This window comes from Camelus bactrianus, chromosome 7 (assembly GCF_048773025.1).
Source record: "Camelus bactrianus isolate YW-2024 breed Bactrian camel chromosome 7, ASM4877302v1, whole genome shotgun sequence".
In the NCBI taxonomy this organism is placed as follows: domain Eukaryota; kingdom Metazoa; phylum Chordata; class Mammalia; order Artiodactyla; family Camelidae; genus Camelus; species Camelus bactrianus.
In genome coordinates this window covers 66,255,117-66,277,034 of record NC_133545.1, presented here as the reverse complement: position 1 = coordinate 66,277,034, position 21,918 = coordinate 66,255,117, and the positions used below count along the sequence as shown (strand labels likewise).

The 21,918-nt window shown below is 36.7% G+C and overlaps 1 protein-coding gene across 3 annotated transcripts in view; it reads right to left on the bottom strand.

Annotated features, from left to right (window-relative positions):
- ABCB1 (ATP binding cassette subfamily B member 1) overlaps window positions 1-21,918 on the bottom strand; it is a 116,331-nt gene that overhangs the window by 80,663 nt on the left and 13,750 nt on the right. For all 3 annotated transcript variants that reach the window (XM_074367542.1, XM_045510405.2, XM_074367543.1), the window contains 4 exons: window positions 18,742-18,913; window positions 9,148-9,199; window positions 7,005-7,196; window positions 6,411-6,582 (listed from right to left, as the gene is read on the bottom strand). In XM_074367542.1, coding sequence (XP_074223643.1) covers window positions 6,411-6,582; window positions 7,005-7,196; window positions 9,148-9,199; window positions 18,742-18,913 — 588 coding nt within the window. The remainder of the gene's footprint in view (window positions 1-6,410; window positions 6,583-7,004; window positions 7,197-9,147; window positions 9,200-18,741; window positions 18,914-21,918) is intronic.

Sequence of the window (21,918 nt, the reverse complement as noted above, 5' to 3'; positions counted from 1 at the left end):
AGACAGTTCTTCCTCCATTGAATCGTTTTTGTACCTTTGTCAAACATCAGCTGGGCATAATTGTGTAAGCATTTTTCTGGGCTCTCTATTGTTTCACTGCTCTCTGTGTCTATCCCTCCACCAATATACTACAGCTATACAGCAAATTTTAGGGTCAGGGAGATGTATTCCTCTCACTTTATTCTTCTTGTCAAGACTGTTTTTAGCTATTCTAGGGCCTGTGTCTTTCCATGTAAATTTTAGAATAGCGTGCTTGTCTATGTCTACCAAAAACCCTCCAGGAATTTTTTTTTACAGGAAATGCCTTAAACTTACAGATTAGTTTGGAAAAAAAAATCAACATTTTACTATGTTGAATCTTCTAATCCAGGAACACACTATGTCTCTCCATTTATGTTATTTCTTTCATCAGCATTTAATCATTTTCAGCATAGAGATCCTATATATGTTTCATGAAATGGACACGTAAGTATTTCATTTTACTTGGAGTGATTCTAAATGGTATTAATTTTAATTTAATATTTAAATATTGGTTTATGCAAGTTCATCGTTAGTATGTAGAAATGCAGTTGATCTGGTATCTTTGGCCCTTTCCAAACTCAATTATTAGTCCTAGGAGATTGTACATTTTTGGGGATTTTCTACTTAGAAGATTACACTATAAACAGATACAGTTTTATTTCTTCCTTTCTCATCTATATGCCTTTTATTTCTTTTCACTGCCTTATTGCAGTGGCTAGAAGTTCTAGTACTTTGCTGAAGTGATGAGAGCAGCCTTCCTTGCCTTCCTTATTCCCAAAGTTATGGAGAAAATATTCAGTCTTTCACTGTTAAGCATGATATTAACTAAAGAGTTTTTGCAAATGATCTTTATCAAGTTTAGGTAATATCTTTCTATCCTTGACTTCCTGAGAGTTTTCTTTTTTAATCTTCAATGTATGTTACATACTGTCAAATGTTTTTCTGTGTCAACTGATATGATCATACAATTATTCTTTTTTAGTTTACTGACATGATAGATTACATGAATTGACTTTCAAATGTTGACCAAACCTTTCATAGCTGAAACAAATCTCACTTGGTTATGGTATATTATTCTTTTTATACATTGTCATATTTGGTTTCCTAATATGTTATCGAAGAATTTTTATTCTTAGTCCATGAAAGATATTGGTTTGCTGTTTGCTTTTTTTATATTGCCTTTGTCTGGTTTTGGTATCAGGGCAACACTGGCCTCATAAAATGAGCTGGGGAGTGTCCCCTCTTCTTGTATAAAATTGGTGTTAATTCTTCTTTAAATGTTTGGTAGCATTTTCCAGTAAATCATCTGTGCCTGGAGAATTCTTTCTCAGGAGCTCTGAAGTTACAAAACAAATTTCTTCAATGATCATAGGGTTATGCAGATTATCTATTTCATTTTAGTTGAGATTTGGTAGTTCGTAGTTACGAAGGAGATGATCTCTAAGTTTTCAAATTTATGAGTTATAAAGTTTTTTGTAATATTCTTTTTACTATCTTTTTATTGTCTGTGGAATTTGTAGTAATATCCTTTATTTTATTCTTGATATTGTGATTTGTGTCTTCTTTTTGTCAGTCTTGCTAATTTTCTTGATTTTTTTTGAAGAATCAGCTTTATTCACTGATTTTTATTGTTTTCCTATTTCAAGTTCACTGATTTCTGCTCTTACCTTTACTATTTCCTTATTCTGCTTGCTTTGCTTTTATTTTACACTTGTTTTTCCTAGTTTCTTGAGATAGAAACTTACATTGTTGATTTGAGATCTTTCTTCATTTCTAACGTAGACATTTAATGCCATAAGTTTTGACACTTCTTTAGCTGCATACCAAGTATTTTGATATTTTTTGTTTTTGTTGTCACTTAGTTATGTATATTTTTTCCTTTGAAACTTTTATCATCCATGGATTATTTTAAAATGTATTGCTTAATTTCAAAATGTTTAGAGATTTTTCTCATTGTTGCTGTTATTTATTTCTAGTGAGATACCACTGTAGTCAGAGAAAATACACTTTATAGTTCCATCCCTTTAAATTTGTTGTGGTTTGTTTTATGGCCCAGGATATGATCTATATTGGTGAATGTTTAACATGTATTCTGTTGGTACAATGTTTTATAAATGCCAATTAGATCCTACTGGTTGACTGTGTTGGTCAGGTCGTCTATAGCCTAGCTGATATTTTGTCTAGTAATTCTACCAGTGCTGAGAGAGGATAATAATAAAATATCTGTGATTTTTCTATTTCTCCCTTCAACTCTCTCAGTTTTTACTTCATCTATTTTGAGGCTTTATTATTTGGTGCATACAATATTTAGGATCATTATGTCTTCCTAATGGATTGATGCCTTTTATCATTATGCAATATTTACCTTTTTTATAGTAATTTTTTGTCCTAAAGTTCATATTATCAGATATTAATATAGCTACTTCCTAAAAAATTAATGTTTCCTTGGTATATCTTTTTCCATATTGTTATTTTCATTCTACCTATGTTTTTGAATTTGAAAGTTTCTTGTAAGCAGCAGATAGTTGGCTTATTTTTTTAATTCATTCTGCAAATTTCTCTTTTGATTGGTATATTGATTGGTATATTGAACTATTTACATTTAATGCAATTACTGATATGTTAACAGTTAAGTTTACCATTTTATTATTTGCTTTCTATTTATTTATTCTGTTTTTCATTTCTTTGCTTCTCTTTTCTTTCCTTTCTAAGAGTTATTTGATCAAGTTTTAGGATTTCATTTTGATTTATTCACAGTGGGTTAAAAAAATTTTACTGAAGTACAGTTAATTTACAATGTTGGGTTAGTTTCTGGTGTACAGCATAGTAGTTCAATTATGTGTGTGTGTGTGCGTGTGTGTGTGCGTGTGTAGTCCTGTTCATATTCTTTTTCATTATAGCCTATTACAAGGTATTAAATATAGCTCCCTGGACAATACAGTAGGGCCTAGTTGTTTATCTATTTTGTATATAGTAGTTAGTATCTGCAAATCCTGAACTCCTAGCTTATCCCTCTACCCCCTTTCCCTCTTTATGGTAACCATAAGCTTGTTTTCTATGTCTGTGTGTCTGTTTCTGTTCTGTAAATAAGTTCACTTGTGTCATTTTCTTAGATTCCGTATATAAGTGACATCATATGGTATTTTTCTTCTCTTTCTGGCTTACTTACCCAGTATGACAATCTCCAGGTCCATCTATGTTGCTACATATGGCATTATTTTATTCTTTTTTTATGGCTGAGTAACTTCTTTATCCAGTTATCCATTAATGGACATTTAGGTTGCCTCCATGACTTGGCTATTGTAAATAGTGCTGCTGTGAATACTGCGGCACATGTATATTTTCATATTTATAGTGTTCTTTGAATATCTTTTTGCCTAGGTTTCGTAATGACTGTTCTGGATATTATAATATTTATATGTGACTTATAAAAATCTACTAGTGTCAACATTTTACCACTTACAATTTTTGGTTCAATCATCAAATATGATTTAGAAATCTTATGGGGAAAAAGGAAAAGGAAGGTCCAAATTTCTATTCTTTTTATTGTTTTCTCCTTCTTGATGCTCCAATATCGCTTTTATCATTTCTCTTCTGTTTGAAGAACTTTATTTGGCCAGTCTTTAATAATAGGTATGCTAGTGGAAGATTCATCTATAGTTTTCCATGATCTAAGAATGTTACTTCTCCGACATTCCTGAAAAATAGTTTGACCATAGTCCACACAGTTCACAGCTCTTTTCTTTACACATGTGAAAAGTATTTTGCCACTTCTTTCTAGCCTTTGTAGTTTCAGATGAGAAATACTTTGTCACTCAAAGTGGTGTTTCCTGTAGGTAATGTGTTGCTGCTCTTTAGCTTATTTCAAGATTTTTTTCCTTTGTTGTTAGTTTTCAGTGCTTCAGTTATGATGTGCTTTATCATGGATTTCTTTTGAGTTTATCCTGTTTGGGGTTAGCCCTGCTTCTTGGATCTGAAGGTTTGTCTTTCACAAACCTTGGAAGTTTTCAGCCATTATTTCTTCCACTACCCCTTCAGTTTCACACTTCCCCTTTCTTTCGGGACTCTGATGGTAAGAAAAGTTCTATCTGTCGTTACCATCCCACAAGTCCCTGAGGCTCTTTACATTTCCTCTCTCTTTAAGGGTGGGTGAGTTCTACTGTTCCGTCTCCAAGTGTACTGATTCTATCCTGTCATCTTCATTCAACAAGACTGTGCCCCTCCATCATGACTTTTACTTCTGCTGTTCTATCTTTCAATTCTCTCATTTCATTCTGTCCTTTAGTTCACAACATCTTTCTCATTGCTGATACCTTCTGTTCTTTCGTTTCCAGAGAATTTATGACTCATTAGCAAAGCATTTTTATGATGACTGCTCCATACTCCATGCCACATAATTCTAACATATGAATTATGTCAGCATGGGTCAGTTCATTGTTTTTTTTTCCTCAATCAAATTGTGATTTTCTTGTCCCTTGATATGACAAGTGATTTTTTATTATACCCTGGACATTTTGTCTATTATGTCAGGAGACTCTGGGTCCTATTTAAATTTTTTATTTTCACAAGCAGTTACCCCATTTGAGTTCAGCATGCAATTCTTGGCCTACTTTTGTCACCTGTGGATCCAGTAACAGTTTTATACTGAGTCTCTGTGGTATTATTTTCATCAGTGTGGTTTGTCTAGAGTTGCTGGGGCTCCCTGGCCCTGTGTTTGCTACCTGAGAAAGTGGAAGTGGTTTCTTAAGTTCAGACTCCTAAGCATGTCTTGCAGGGGCAGGATATGGTGGTTTCCCCTACCCGTGTCTTCTAGCTAACCCTGGGCGTGGGAAGAGAGTTGCCGGTGCAGAGGTCATAAGATCAGTTCCCGGAGTAGGAAGCTTGCTGTGTCTGAGTCCCTTCCTGTTCTGCTTTCTGGCCCCGGTGTCTATGGGTTAGGGAAGAGAGTCTCAGGCTCACAGGTACAAAACAGCTTCCTAACAGGGCCACATTTCTTTTTTAATATAGATGACAACCAGCTAATTTAAGAAATTTGTTTCAAATCATAGCAAAAGTTTATGGCAGAATGAGGAGTAAAACTGAGGTCTCCAGCAATAGGCTAGGGTCCCGTTTATTATATAAATACTTTCTAAAGCAATATGTAATTAATTATTAAAAGATTTCCTATTTTATTTCTCCTAACTTAACTAGAACAAATATCAATACATTTTAAAACAGTTTTCCAACAAATACTGGTATGAAGAGTCTGCCACCTGACTTGCTTAATATTTTAGTAAATAGAAAAGTCAATTAACAGAAGTACTTCTGCCAAATATTTCAGCAGACTGATAGAAATGCAGTTTAGCCACTAAGAACACCATTTAAACATTGTATGACTCCCAGCAACAAAGGAACAGAGTCCTCAGAACTTCAATCTCTTCTCCTGTTAAATGAAATATTTATACTTCAGAAAGATATGTATTTGCCTGACACAGTAGTTGCTCAAAAATTGGTAGCTATTGTTTGTAATAACAAAGTAATATCCATCTTACAGAGTTAAATTTCTAAAACTTCTTAATACTGAACAGTCTGGTTTATTTTGTGTTAGGCTTAGCTTTGGTTGGCTTTTGTTTTACATCCCTTTGCTACACAAATTTGTATAATTTCTTTCTTTGTCTAATTTCTCTAAGAAGTTACGTACTGGGCCAATCTCTCCACTGTCACCCACTCTTACAACACATCAGTTTAAAATGAACCCCACACCCAGTCTTGAAAGAGAAAAGCCTGTGTGCAGAGGTGGGAGGGCCATTTGTGCTGCTTTGCATTCGTGACTGGGAGGGAGAGCTGCAGACTTAGGATTTACAGGCATGCGGGACTAGAAAATATCTCTCTTTAGATATGTTGAAACACAGAGCCATTTAAAACACTGACAAAACTGTTAAATCAATTTACAAACTAAATAAAATCTACAAAACGTTAAAATCAATAATGTTAACTGAATGGGACATGTGTCTTGTTCACTGAACTTGAACCTCTACTTGAATCTCTACTTGGGAATATGGAATTGCCTATGAGTGAACACAGACAGCTCTTTAAGACTTGAGGATGCCTTTATATGAAGGCAGAGAATGAGATGTGAGAGCTACTTCCTTCTTTCTCATCCCTTCCTCAAATAACTGCAGGGTCCAGGACACCACAGACTCCTCGTGGGTATAGGACTCAGGGAGACTGCATCTGCTTATTTCCACTGATTTTGAACAGAAGATTTAAAACCAACTATCAAGTATAGAGTCAAGGTCATCATGACAAAAACAGTCTTCTGCTTTGGGTGGAGAGGAAGGGTGTGGGGTGTGTGTGATGTGTGTGGGGGTGGAGACAGTTTAAACTCTGGATTCATAGGTTTCACCTACCTTTGCCCAGACAGCTGCTGATAGACCAAGAACAGGACTGATGGCCAAAATCACAAGGGTTAACTTCCAACCACGGGTAAATCCTACTATAAAACCAGTGAAGAACGTTGCCATTGACTGAAAGAACATTCCAATTTTGTCACCAATGCCTTCATTAATTTTGGAGACATCACTGAAAGAACAGACAGTGTTAGAAATAAACATCACAAGTGTGAACCCAAAACTTTTTTTCCTGAAACCAGTTGCTGTTTGTTTTAGTGTAGGGTATGAGTTTACTTCTAGGATCTTGCTCAGAAATTTTCCCAGAAAGTATCATACTGCTCTAATGCACACTCCCGGAGGATGTCTTGAACCTGGCAAGTCCAATCCCTCACTCAGTGCTAGCCATGCAGGTACCCTGGTGCCCTGGGAGGAGGGGTGGGGAGTTCTGGGAACAAACAGATGCATAAGACACATTCGTAGCTAAGAAGGAATTTAGTTTCATAATTCTTTCTGAGTGATGCACTAACATCTCTTAACACATCTGAGGACATCTGTTTCATTTTAATAAGAATAAGAACCACATCTGTGTTCAACATAAACCCAGGTACTTACTCTGCGAGTCGGGTGTTAAGCTCTCCAACATCATGCACATCAAACCAGCCGATCTCCTGTCGCATGATAGCATGAAAAAACTGTTTTCGAATTTTGTGTATTTGTCTTCCAGCTGCCAGGCACCAGAATGAAACCTGGATGTAAGCAGCAATGAGCACCCCAGCACCGATTCCGCTGTAATAGTAGGCGTACCTGCGAAACAACCAGAACACTGCACATGCTCTTTCTCACTGATGTGTCTCTCCCCAACAGAGACTCATCCTGACTTTTTCGGTTATCTGGCTATCCTGCCCTCCTTAGCAAGCAGAGGTGATGCTCGGCATCCAATTACAGCGGCCTTGTTGTAGTGTAATGGTTAAGAGTGTCGTTTCTGTTTTGGCTGAAATCCCAGCTCTTCACTTAACTGCTGTGTAACCGTGGGCAAGCTGCTTATTAACATTTCTAAGCCTCAGTTTTCTAGATGGTGAGATGGAGATAGGAAGTGTAACTCAGTACTGTGTGAATACACTTGGACCCATGCCCAGCACATAGTTAACACTCAGAAGATGCCAGTTTTTGTGAAAGACTTGTGTGGTGTCTCAAAGCATCACAGCATCAGATAAGATCATTGTTGTCCTGTGTACTTAGATGACCTCTGGATCAGTTGATGAGCACTTGGGGTGGTTTCTGTACATTGGAGAATGGAAAGAAGTGACAGAACTTGCCAGAAAGTGGAACCCAGAGATGGAAATGGTCCCCTGGCCTCATGGGCTATTAATCTGGCAAAGTTTAGATGCCAAGAGACAACTGAAAACAAAAAAGTATTTTTGTATCATCTACCCAACTGGCCATCGTGAGTTATTCTGAAATGCTTAATGAATCAAATAGTAGTTCTTCCAGTTTAAATGCTAATAAAAAACATGCACATCTTCTAAGACCAGACCCTTGATCAATGAGAAATGCTGAATTCATGTTTCCTCATTTGAGTCTTCATACTGAAAAAAAAGCAAACAACTCTTATGCTTCACTAAGCAATTACTTTTTAGGTTCAGACACTCATTCTAAAATGAAATATAGAATTCCAATATTCCGATTTTTCAAAATTCACTACTTGCCACCTTCAAATAAAAATGCTCGTATGAACGATGCAGAAGCTATAAAAATTGTGATATAATAGCCAGATAGTTGCTGATGTTAGTGTTCACAATTCTCTGTTCAACTCAGCAGGAATCTTGGTTAACATAGCTTCCCCAAGATAAATCAGGGAAGATGTAATGAGAATGCTAACTTTTAGTTAATAGATTATTTAATTATTATCCAAGTGTTAATGTTATAGCAAGAGATAGTCAAAAAGAAACCTCATTTAACAAGTAGAACTCATGCTGTAAACCACCAGTCTATATTTCATCAAAATATGTATTTATATTTAAGCATTTATAAGATGACTACATGACATTCTGTTTTTCATCAATATTTTTTAAAATGCCTCTCCATAGGAATATTTGGAGGTACTTGCTTCTCATTTTTCAAAATGTGATCAAATGTCTCCATTTTATCCAAATCTACCAGTCCATTTATAGGATAATGTGGAATCATTATTTTCTGAATTACCAACTCATACCTTTGGACATGTTTTACAAGCTGTTCTGAGAGCAAACGTCAAGGTAAGTAAATCATTAACGAAAATTTCCTAAGGTTAGTTCAGGTTACAAGGACTATATTTAACCTGGGATGTTTTGTTTCATTGTTTGGAATTAGATGCTGTATTTTAAAACAAGCAAACAAAAATCCTATTGACTGATCTCATTATATAATGACTGCAAGGGGGCAAACTAATACTTACAAAGCCACTGCAAATGATGTGATACTTAATTTAACTGCACTTTAAAAGGCCACGTGAGTGCCTGTAATTTCCCTGTAGATGATATTCTGCACTTACCACATACGTAGGTCTAATCTAGGCTTAAACTTAATTTCAGTATATCTTAATGCAGCAAATTACTTTCTTTAAAAAAAAATCCTACATTGCATCATACTAGAAAACTAACAATGATGTTGTTCTCCTCAAAACTTTGAGTCTTTATTATAATACAAAATTGTAAACATTGCTACAATTGGATAGAAACAGAAAAGCTTAGCAAGATTAAGGAAACTGTCTACTTACGTGGTCATATCCTTCTCCAGAGTGCTGCCAAAATTTGTACTGTTCATATAACCTACATCACCACAAAACAAACATATACCAGTATGTCTCTTTATTCTCTATTCAAAATAAGCACATAAAAATGAATCAAACTTGTGTCACTTATCCATTTACACAAAAACAGGTCAAACTGATTCCATTTTAACTACGTATAAGCATGATGGTATTCATTCAAACCCTTCACTGCTGGCTGTGTGTACAAACTAAATTCAATAAAGCTTATTTGCAAAAAGAAACTCACATTGATTAAGGAGCTGTCAGCAGAAATACTAGTGTCCTTGAATTAAAATATTTTATGAAGAAACAATCCCCTTTAAAATAGCACCCAAAGTAATAAAATACCTAGGTTTAAGTCTAACAAAGGAGGTGAAAGAATTATACACAGAAAACTATAAACCATTGATGAAGGAAATCAAAGAAGACTTAAAAAAAATGGAAAGATAACCCATCCTCTTGGATTGGAAGAATCAATATTGTTAAAATGGTCACACTACCCAAGGCAATCCACAGATTTAATGCAAATCCTATCCAATTACCCAGGACATATTTCACAGAACTAGAACAAATCATAATAAAAATTATATGGAACCACAAAAGACCTAGAATTGCCAAAGCATTACTGAAGAAAAAGAAAGAGGCTGGAGGAATAACTCCCCCAGACTTCAGACAATACTATAGAGCTACAGTCATCGAGACAGCACGGTATTGGTAGAAAAACAGACATATAGACCAAAGGAACAGAATAGAGAGCCCAGAAATGAACCCACAAAGTTTTGGTCAACTAATCGTCGACAAAGGAGGCAAGAATATACAATGGGATAAAGACAGTCTCTTCAGCAAACGGTGTTGGGAAAACTGGACAGCAGCATGTAAAGCAATGAAGCTAGAACACTCCCTTACACCATACACAAAAATAAACTCAAAATGGATCAAAGACTTAAACATAAGACAAGATACAATAAACCTCCTACAAGAAAATATAGGCAAAACATTATCTGACATACATCTCAAAAATGTTCTCCTAGAAAAGTCTACCCAAGCAATAGAAATAAAAGCAAGAATAAACAAATGGGACCTAATGAAACTTACAAGCTTCTGCACAGCAAAGGAAACCATAAGTAAAACAAAACGACAACCTACGGAATGGGAGAAAATTTTTGCAAATGAAACCAACAAAGGCTTGATCTCCAGAATATATAAGCAGCTCATATGACTTAATAAGAAAAAAACAAACAACCCAATCCAAAAATGGGCAGAAGACCTACACAAGCAATTCTCCAAGGAAGACATACAAATGATCAATAGGCACATGAAAAAATGCTCAATATCATTAATTATCAGAGAAATGCAAATCAAAACTACAATGAGGTATCACCTCACACCAGTCAGAATGGCCATTATTCAAAATTGCACAAATGACAAATGCTGGAGAGTCTGTGGAGAAAAGAGAACCCTCCTACACTGCTGGTGGGAATGTGGTTCGGTGCAGCCACTGTGGAAAACAGTGTGGAGATTCCTCAAAAGACTAGGAATAGACTTACTATATGACCCAGGAATTCCACTCCCGGGCATACATCCAGAAGGAACCCTACTTCAAGATGACACCTGCAACCCAATGTTCATAGCAGCACTATTTACAATAGCCAAGACATGGAAACAGCCTAAATGTCCATCGACAGATGACTGGATAAAGAAGAGGTGGTATATTTATACAATGGAATACTATTCAGCCATAAAAACTAACAACATAACACCATTTGCAGCAACATGGATGTTCCTGGAGAATGTCATTCTAAGTGAAGTAAGCCAAAAGAGAAAGAAAAATACCACATGAGATCGCTCATATGTGGAATCTAAAAAAAAAAAAAAAAATACAAAACAGAAACAAACTCATAGACATAGAATACAAACTTGTGGTTGCCAAGGGGGCAGGGGGTGGAAAGGGATAGACTGGGATTTCAAAATGTAGAACAGATAAACAAGATTATACTATATAACACAGGGAAATATATACAAGATCTTATGGTAGCTCACAGAGAAAAAAATGTGACAATCAATATATATATGTTCATGTCTAACTTAAAAATTGTGCTCTACACTGGACTTTGACACAACATTGTAAAATGGTTATAAATCAATAAAAAGTGTTAAACAAAAGAAAACAAAAAATACTTTATGAAATATCACTCTATGACATAGAGAAAAATCTTTCCCAGGAGCTTTGTCCTGATAAATAAATACTAGTGCAGACTTGACAATAAAGCATTTAGTACTGAAAATCAAATACTGCATTTCTCCGGTTTTCTTTTTTATTTTAAAAATATAAAATACAAAGAGTAATGTAATAAACACCAGTGAACTCACTGTGAACAATTGGCAAATGTTAACATTTTGGGAGCAAGGTACATGAATACTGCAACATATCCCCTAAACACACACACACAATAGCTACTGCTCAATATTTTGGTGTGAATTTTTTCTGATTTTCTTTTCTGTATGCATGTATACACACACACAAACACACATACACCCTTCTTTTAAAAGACAGAATCACAGTCCACATTCAGTGGCCACTTCTCCATGTCAGCATGTGTGTCTATATGTGTATCTCCATTTTCTCAAAGTTGCGTCCATTTCTGTTGCTTCCAAGACTTTACTGTTAGAAGCAATGCTGGATTAAACATAGCTGTACACATATATCATATACGAATGTATCGTGAATATTTTTGTAGGATAAATTATCATAGTCAAGATCGCTGGACCAATGGGAGGCATACTTTAAATCTCGTAGTCATTTCAAAAGTTATGGTATGAGAGGACCTGGGGCAGATGACTGTGATTTTGACAGAAGTGGGAAAGGGGAGGAAAAGTTTTTCTGGAAAAGGGAACACAGACAAAAGTTCACAGAATGTTTGAAGAGTGAGTAAAGCAGTGTGGCAAGGGTGTAGGGTGTGTTAAATTGATGGAAGGAGGTGGATATATGTCTGGAAAGAGAATTTGGGCTCTGCAGGTAGGGTATGTAAAAACTAGTAGCCATTCAGTAGTTTTGAGCAGAAAAGGACAAAACAAGAGGTTTGGTCTAGGATGACTCCGCTGCCAGCAATGTATAAAATTAACTGGAATGTTGGGGAGACTGAGAGATGGAGCTACTGCAAATATGGAAGGAAAGAGGGTCAAAATGAGAATAGGAGAGGAAAGTATTCTTAAGAGTTAAGAGGGAGAAGTTACAGGCTCTAGCAACTGATGGAACAGAAGTAGACAGAAGGACACTAAAATAGGATCAAGACCTCACGTTTATGCAAGTAGATAATGGTGGTATCATGGTGGGAAATAAGAGGTCTGCAAAAAGAGGAGATCTGGTCAGATGTGAGAGAATTATTAATTCAGTTCTAAAGACTTATTTTGTGGTACCTGGGACATTCAACTGAAGATGCCCAATAAATATTCCAATTGTGGCCCTGGAGAGAGTTAGGGCTGAAGATGTAGGAGTCATGTGCTAGAGGTCACAGCTAAATTCAGGAAAGAAAAAAGCCCTCTCTTCTCACCTGTGAGGACAGGATGGTAGGTAAGGAGGAAATGATGACCAAGCAGAGAACCTCAGGGAGGACTACATTTAGGGGTAATATAGAAAACAGGAAGTAATAGAGAGGCAGGGATGTAGCAAAGCATGCAGCTAACAACCATGACTGCTTCCACCTTAAGTCAAATGCAATGATAAGTGTCCGGATCAATTTTTAATCAGCTATGAGATTGCTTCTGCTCCATATTTTCAAAGATAAAACAGGATATTAAATAGTTGGGTGAGGATTTTTCTCCAAATTAGTGTTAGAAGAGCTCTCATTAAGGATTTTCTATCTTATTTATCCAGACAGGAAATGTTTCTAAATGGTATTGTCACTAGTGTGTGTCATGACCAAATTCAGACACATTTTCAAATCTAAATAATATCTGGTTTTTACCCATAGCTACCACTAGTTTTCTCAATTCTAGACACAAAGGACCAAGAGAATTTGAACAAATATTCTTTGGAAATGGTATTGGAAAGTAAAAAATTACATTAAAGGTCAAAACTGACTCCTTTATTAAAGTTTATGTGTACATCTATTCTCTCTCCCTCTCTCTCATCCCCCCCTCAATATATATATGAAATATATAGATACAGATATAGATATAGTTTCAGTCATCAGAAACCAACTCTAGTACCAAGTACATTTAATTCGTGCTTCAGTCGTGTCAAAATGTAACAATAAGTAAAAATGGAGCATTCAAGTCCACTGACACAGATGATCTTTACTCTCAAAGAATGTGATAAAGATGTTATATTCTTTCTACTCCCTCCAATCAACTTTTCTTTTCCTCCAATCAACTTCTATTAGAAGCTCTTTGGCCCAGAGATTTTTTCTCTCCTGTATGGGCCTCTCCCAAAACTTGTAGCCTTAGGCATTTTTTTTTCAGAAAATCAAAACTTTTAAGCTGAAATGACCTTAGAGAGCATATAGTCCAGTAACTTTGTACTTGTCCTTACAAGATCCTGTATCAAAGGGCAACTGCTCAGAACAATAGTTATAAAGAATAATATTGGAAAATTATCTAGAAATTAATATTATTTTTCAGTGGGAAAATCCAGAAACTCTCCAAGCTCTGTAACAGTATCAACCAAATAATCAGTAGAGGAAAGCCAAATATTTAAGTGTAGGTTTTATTTTGATAAAATATTTGCTTAGACTCTTGACCACTCCCTCTGTAACAGTATCAACCAAATAATCAGTAGAGGAAAGCCAAATATTTAAGTGTAGGTTTTATTTTGATAAAATATTTGCTTAGACTCTTGACCACTCCCGCCTCTTCTGACTTCCAGACCTCTTTCTCTGGGTTCATCCACTGCTCTGATCCCTCTTAGTCTCATTCGCTGGTTCCTTGTGTTCCCCCTCCTCCCTACATGTTGATGTTTCCCAGAACATCCCACAGCCGACTCCTGTATCTGTCCCAGAGCTACCCAAATCCTCTCCTTCCTTACCACCAGTGCTCTGGTTCAGGCCCCCATCATTTCTTACCTCTACTCTAACAAGAGTCTCCTAACTACGCTTTCTATTCCATTCAGGTCTTTATATTGCCACCAGATTTTTTCTTTTACTGAAAAGAAAGAAAGAAAACTGTCTTTATTAGTATATGTGGAATTAGTATATGTGGAAATTCCCAGGGAAACATACGAAGTCAGTCTGGTCAATTTCATAATACTACAATTATGATGTAGAATTCTTAAAAATGTACTAATATAGTTCCCTTTAAAGCCTTTTTCCCCCTGCTCTTGGGCATATGTCTAAATGCTTTAATTTAGTCTCTAGATATTATCTTTTTTTTTAATTGAAGTATAGTCAATTTACAATGTTGTGTTAATTTCTGGTGTACAACATAGTGACTCATTTATACTATATATATATTCCTTGTCAGATTCTTTTTCATTTTAGGCTATTATAAGGTATTGAATATAGTTCACTGTGCTAGATATTATCTGAACACTATCGATTTCTTTTTTTTTTAACATTTTTTATTGAGTTATAGTTATTTTATAATGTTGTGTCAAATTCCAGTGTAGAGCACAATTTTTCAGTTATACATGAGCATATACATATTCATTGTCACATTTTTTTCCGCTGTGAGCTACCATAAGATCTTGTATATATTTCCCTGTGCTATACAGTATAATCTTGTTTATCTATTCTACATTTTGAAACTATTGATTTCTATCATTGTTTTCTGAGCTATTTTTTAAAATTTTTATTAAAGTTGATTTACAATTAAAAAAAATTATTTTGGGGGGAGGTAATTAAGTTTATTTATTGTTTGTTTGTTTTAACAGAGATACTGGGGATTAAACCCAGGACCTTGTGCACGCTAAGTATGTGCTCTACCACTGAGCTATACCCACCCCCTTTGACTTACAATGTTGCTAGTTTCAGATGTACACAGTGATCCAGTTATACCTGTGTGTGTGTGTGTGTGTGTGTGTGTGTGTGTGTGTGTATTATTTTCCAGATTCTTTTCCATTACAAGTTATTACAAGATACTGAATATAGTTCCCTGTGCTATCTAGTAAGTCCTTGCTGTTTATCTATTTTATATATAGTAGTGTGTATATGTTCATCTCAAACTCCTAATTTATCCCTTCTCTCCTTACCCCTTTGGTAACCATAGCTAGTTTTCTATGTCTGTCACCAGATTTTATCTTTGGGAATAAAAACATAATTATGCTGCTTTTGTGAATAACCTTCAATGACAGTCTACTGCATAAAGGAGAAAGTCCAAGATCCGTAACAGGTCATATCAGTCCCTTTGCAATCTTACCACAATATACACAGGACAGGATAACACTTTTGAAATGTTACCCAATGATTTTGCAGATGTATTCTTTACCCCTACACCCTTCCCCTCAACCTGGTAGCGAGGGCTCTACACACACTGTCTGGAGGGAGGGCTGCCGCAGCTTGAAACAAAACAGTGGCCAAATTTCTGCTTGGTTTTTGTGTTCCTGAAGCCTTGGACCTTGGAGACTGGAGAGGAAACATTTTGCTTAAATTTCATAAGCCTACGTTCTACCCTTTTAGACTAAAAATTACTTTCCACATACTGAGAAGGGATGCAGTAGAGAACTGATGTGAGCTTTCTTCCTCCAAGCCTTTGTTTTTTTCTCTCTACCTGGAACACCTTTTACACAATTTTTCTCTTGGAAAAGACTCCTCCTCCATTAATCAGATCAATATGACCTCCTCTCAAGGGGCTCACCCAGAGCAAAGTGACTCACAGAACATCATAGTAAAAGACACATGATTCCATTTACTAAGTTAACACCACAATAGACGTAGGATGGTTTGTATACATCTGCGTGACTTCTTTATCTGTACATCAGTACACATCCTACTCTGTCTGCCTCTCCCAAAGACTGACCTGAGCCTCTCCGAAAGACTGACAAGTGGTTTCACAGAGCCACCACACATGCAGACCACTTACCAAAATATTCTAACCGGCTATTCTCCTATTTTGTATATAAGTCTCTCATAATTGTAGATATTTTTAGTCCAAAAGATATATAGCAGACCCCTACCTTATTACCTGGGGTAGGGAAAGCCTTTTCTAAAGCCAAGCAAGACTTCCAAGAAAGCCACAACTAAACAGCACCCGTCACTATGACTAAAGACTTCATACCACTTAGGGATCACATTATATTCCATTTTCATCTGACTCAAATATCTCAGTAAGTTTACTAGATTTAATGACTGAACATTCACGACCAGTATAAATAAAAAGTATGTGACATGTATACACTTCAGATTTCCTAACTGCTGAAATGAGATCAGAAAGGTGGTTTTCAAACCATCTTCCACAGAGCCTTCACTCCAGGCACTGTTCTAGATACCATGGACACAATCTAAAACAAGAGTACCATTTTTTCTAATCTCATTGGATTTTGGTGCCAGCAGGAAATTCTTTCACTTTCAGGCCCCAAACCTCATGTGACAGGGTACCACTGCTCAAATACTAAGATAGTTTTTCCCAGGAACTTCCTTTTCCCCCTTATGTCTTTTTTCCCATTTGAGAAGCTGTAATAAACAAGTAAACCAATAAATTAACAAGGTAATTTTAGAGTAGTAATTCTTCAAAAATAAAGCATTGATGCTAGAATAACTTTGGGTTGGGTTGAGGACAAAGGTCCTTCTGAGGGAGGCATTAATGGTAAGAAACTCTAACAGAGCAATAGGGCAGTTCTACATGGCCCCAAGCCAGGAAGGAGATGGGAGTATTCATGAACAGAGACAAGGTTGTTGTGGGTGTACTGAGTGGATAATAAGCAATGAGACTGATGAGGCAGGAAGGGGCCAGATTATGTGGGCCACACAGGCCAATGGAAGGCATCTGTATTGACTCCAGGCTATGGAAAACCATCAGGATAGATGAGACCTGATGTATGTTTGTAAAAGCTCAGTCAGAGTGTGCTGAGAACTGGATGGGGGGGGGCGGTGCGGGGGGCAAGAGAAGAAGCACAGAGAGGAGTCAGGAGGAGATGAGGATGGCTCTGGGCACAGGCTGCAGCCAGGGTTATGTGGTGGCTACACGTAAAGTGACCTCAGCACTGTTGCCAGGTGACAGGAGAGAGACAATTAGCAGAGATCCTGGCTCTAGGCTCCCCTCCCCTGCTTTCAACCAAGAAAGGTTCTCTTTGAGCTGTTTTACCTGGCAAGTTCCCATGATAGATATTATTTACACAGGGGATTCTCTGATTAAAGAAGATAGTAAACCACTGATTTCAATGATCTGCAAGGTCTATTCTGGTTCAAGAATACAATGATTCCAATTTTTCCAGCCTTCTTGTGTAGGAAGCCCCATCAACCGAAAGCAAGAGGAATTTGAATCTTTTGCCTAGATGATCGATCCCTCTGGCACCTGCCTGCTGCTCAGCCTGGCTGGGCTTAGTGCAGGTGACAGAGGTGACTCCAGAGCCACAGTCCCCTAATGTGTGCTGCTTCACACCTCTGGCCTGAGGAGCTGTGCCTCGTGGCTGACCTGCCTGAGATACAATATGTAGATCTACAGGATGGTAGAGAAAAGATGAAGTGAAAAGTGCTGGTGTTTGTTTCAATTCTAGGCAGAGTTTGAAACTACCAGCAGAGTGGGAAAAATACTGGACTAACAGGCAGGATTCCGGGCCTAGGAACTCAGCTCTGTCAACTAGCAAGCAATCCCATTGTGACCACATTGTCTCGACTTCCTGAGCACTGGTTTCTACATCTATAAAATTATGGGTTTGGGCTGGGTAATTTTCTTGGCTCTTTTTCAACTGTGAAATTCTGTGATTTGGTCATTTCATTTATTCATCCCATTTCTTAAGTACCTAGAATGGATCAGATACTGCCTGTCAAATATATATATATATTTTCTTTTCTTGCTGCTTTTTTTTAATATAGTGTAGAGATTACATTGTAACTAATCTACTTTTTGGCTTGAAAAAGCATTTTCCTAATAGTAACCAAAAAAAAAAAAAATCTGACCATAATACACTATTTCTAGAAAAACTAGCCATGTTTTAAGTTTTAACTCAAAAAATAAACAGCCACCTTCAACAAGGTACTTAGAAATATTCTGCCATTATTTAGTACTCAATCTTTCAGAAATTTACCTCTAAGAATTTTTCTAATGAGATGGTTAGCAGCAAGGGAAAGACTTGAGCAAATGAAAACAGATCCATCATGGAAATTTTGATGAAGTACTTCGGATTTAAGTCTTAGCTAACATTCCAGTTTGGAGTACACTCATAATGCTTTGTAGCACTCTCTTTTTCTACATATCTCTACCAATACTTCTCCACTGTATATTCTAGTGCTTGTGAGTACTATCTTCGCAAACTCATTACAAATATAAACTATATAGCTCCACTCCCTCCCCCTCCCACAGCACTAAATATACTAGTGCATGTTTAGTAAGGGCTCTGCAAATGTCATTCTTAGTGAATAAATTTTTCTTCAGGCTGCCAGTAAAATCAGTACCATGAACAATACTTACTTCCATTAGTTACGTTTGAAGCAGTCATGTTTCCAAAATTTCCTACATTTGCAAAGCTATCCGTCATGTCTCCAAAAACCAGCATCATGAGGGGGAGTGCAGCTCCGTGGATGATGGCGGCCGTCGTCCCCAGCACCATGTACAATCTATCCAGCCAATTCGAATAGCGAAACTAAAAAATGAGAAAATACAGAGAATAGGAAGAATTAGTAGTTTCATGGATGGTTAGATCTGCTTCCTAAATACACTCCAAATCTAAACAGTTCTCAGACTACTATTGTGACCACCCTGGTCTAATGACTTAATTAGAAATGGGCATTTGATTCTTCTTTTGAGTTTTGACTTACTTCTTTATATTGGACTCTGCCTTTTTTTTAACTGAAGTACAGTTGATTTACATTACGTTAGTTTCAGATGTACCCTAGTGATTTAATAATTTTATGGATTATACTCTATTTAAAGTTGTTATAAAATATTGACTACATTCCCTGTGTCGTACAATATATTCTTGTAGCTTATATATTTTATGCACAGTAGTTTGTCTCTTAATCCCTACCCCTATCTTGCCCCTTTTCCCTTCCCTCCCCTTACTGGTGACACTAATTTGATCTCTATATCTATGAGTCTGTTTCTCTTTTGTTACATTCATTCACTTGTTTCATTTTTTAGATTCCACATGTAAGTGATAACATACAATATTTGTCTTTGTCTGCCTTATTTCACTAAGCTAATACACTCTAGGTACATCCATGTTGTTGTGAATGGCAGAATTTCATTCATTTTTATGTCTGAGTAGTATTCCACTGTATACACATAGGCCATATCTTCTTTATCCTTCCATCTATTGACGGACATTTAGGTTGCTTCCACAGTTTAGCAATTGTAAGTAATGCTGCTATGAACACTGAAGTGCATGTCTTTTCGAATTTGTGTTTTTGTTTTTTGCGAATCTATACCAAGAGTGGAATTGCTGAATCATATAGTATTTCTATTTTTAGTTTTTTGAGGCACCTCCATACTGTTTTCCATAGTGGCTGCACCAATTTACAGCCATACCATCTTGGACGTGCCCAATTTCATCTGCCTTCTCTTATATATGAGGGTTTGATGAGAGGCACAGAACTTTCTGGGAAACTACAAAAATCTCTAATGGCACAATAACAGAAATAATAGTATTTGTGCCTCTGATTTCCAAGAATAGAGGTCATTTTTCATCTCAAGATTTTTCAACCATGAAAAATATTAATTACCAAAGGCCCCTCAGAGGACACCATTAAGGAAACATATATGGTTGCTTTAAGAAAGTGGCTTGAGTCAAAGATCTGCTGCATAATGGCATCAGCATAAAGTAAAGTGATTTTAATGTAATTAGGCCTCTGTAGTGAGAAGGAAAAGGAAAGGAATGAGTTAGATGCATGCTTCCCAGAGAACAGTTTTCCTCATAAGATAGAATTCTGGCCATAATGACTGACCAGTGCAGATCTGCATAATCTCTTTCATCACAGGCAACTCACAAGAAAGAAAGAAGGATCTCTCTGCATCCAAAATGTGATGAGAAGAGGACACAGTAGGAGGAATGGGATTTGTGACAGGCCCACTTGGGAACCCAATTAATACTTCTCCTGTACAATTCAAGGAACTAGTTAAGTATCAAAAGAAAACCAAAGGAAAGAGAACAAATAGGATACAGCCAATTGTGAGGGGGATGGGGTAAACCTCCAGGCGGGGTGGCTATGCAAGATGTCAGTGTAGTTGGCAAGTTCCGGGTAAAAAGTCTGGGTAAAAGTCTAGGCAGGGAATATAAACCAAAACAAAGATCGAGATTAGGCAAGAAAAAAGACATAAAAGAGAAGTAAAAAGCAGACTAATTCTTGGCACCAGTGAATGGCAGTCCTTACAGAAGAAAAATGAAGCTGAATTATAAAATTAGCAAAAACTAAACTTGGAGTAAGAAGATTATTTAATAAATACACTTAGGTACTTGCAGTAAAAATTTTCTACCTCTTAAAAATGTGATCAAGTAAGCTTAAGTTAAAGACATATTTTCCATAATCTAAAAACATCCTATTTACAAATTAAAACTTTTAAGGGAGAATATGTTTTGGCTTTTTTTTCATATTTCATTTTGAATTTTGCCACTATTTACTGTGTCTTAACTAAGCATTCATCTACCTCCCTTAAAAAAAAAAAAAACACAGTAAGGAGTGAGAGATGAGCAGAAACCATTTGTCTTCTATTAGAGACTATGAAGTGGACAAAGTATCAAATTCCTCAGCAGAGGAAGAGAAGATGGTTGATATATAAGGATTTCCCTTGTCACAACCCCCACACGACATTTTACCTCAAAAACAAATCACTGGCTGTAATAAAAGCAAGCAGGCTATGAATATAAACATTTAATAAATGCCTACTCCATGACTGAAAAAAGCCAGAAATAAATACCAAAAATACAAATCCTGCCTCCAGAGTGTTTAAAGAGAAGGAGGAAGGCAAAGCAGAAAAAGGATATGTGACATATACCTTGACCACATGGTATACTGAGTACAGCGGACACAAAACTGAGCAAATGGTCAGTTCCTCCTTTGTGGAAAAGCTCCATAGGGCAGGTAATGCTTCCTCCAGCTCTGAAAGGTTAGCAAGAGTTTAGAAGCAAGAAGGAAGGAATTCCAACCAGAAAGAACAGTAAGCAGAGACAAGAATGATCACTGAACCCAAAGAAGATGAAGTCTCCCAAGCATGACGGGTGAGGTGTAGAAGCAGCAAGAAGCCAACTGACCAAGAAGCCCCCTTCAGTGAGACAGGGCAACCCAGAATAGGCAAGGATACAGGGGGAAGGTGGAAGAAGGGGAAGAGAAATCTCATTTGGTCCTGTTTGAACACCCATCTGGAAAACAGTATCCAGGGAGTATATGGAGAAAATTCAGAGTTTGAGGAGTGCATTTGTGACACTGGTGTGTGTAGCAGAAGTCATGGGAATGGACAAGATCATCTAGCAAGAAATAAAGAGTGGGATTAAGAATAATTTGGAGATGAAGTAATGTAGATAGCATGTTGACTGTCCTTTTGATGATCCTGGGACAAAAGGAAGAGAGAGAATGGGTATGAGAGGGGGACAAAATGTCAAGGGAGAAGTATTTAATGAAATCTTACACGTTTATAGGTAAATCAAAGAGATCA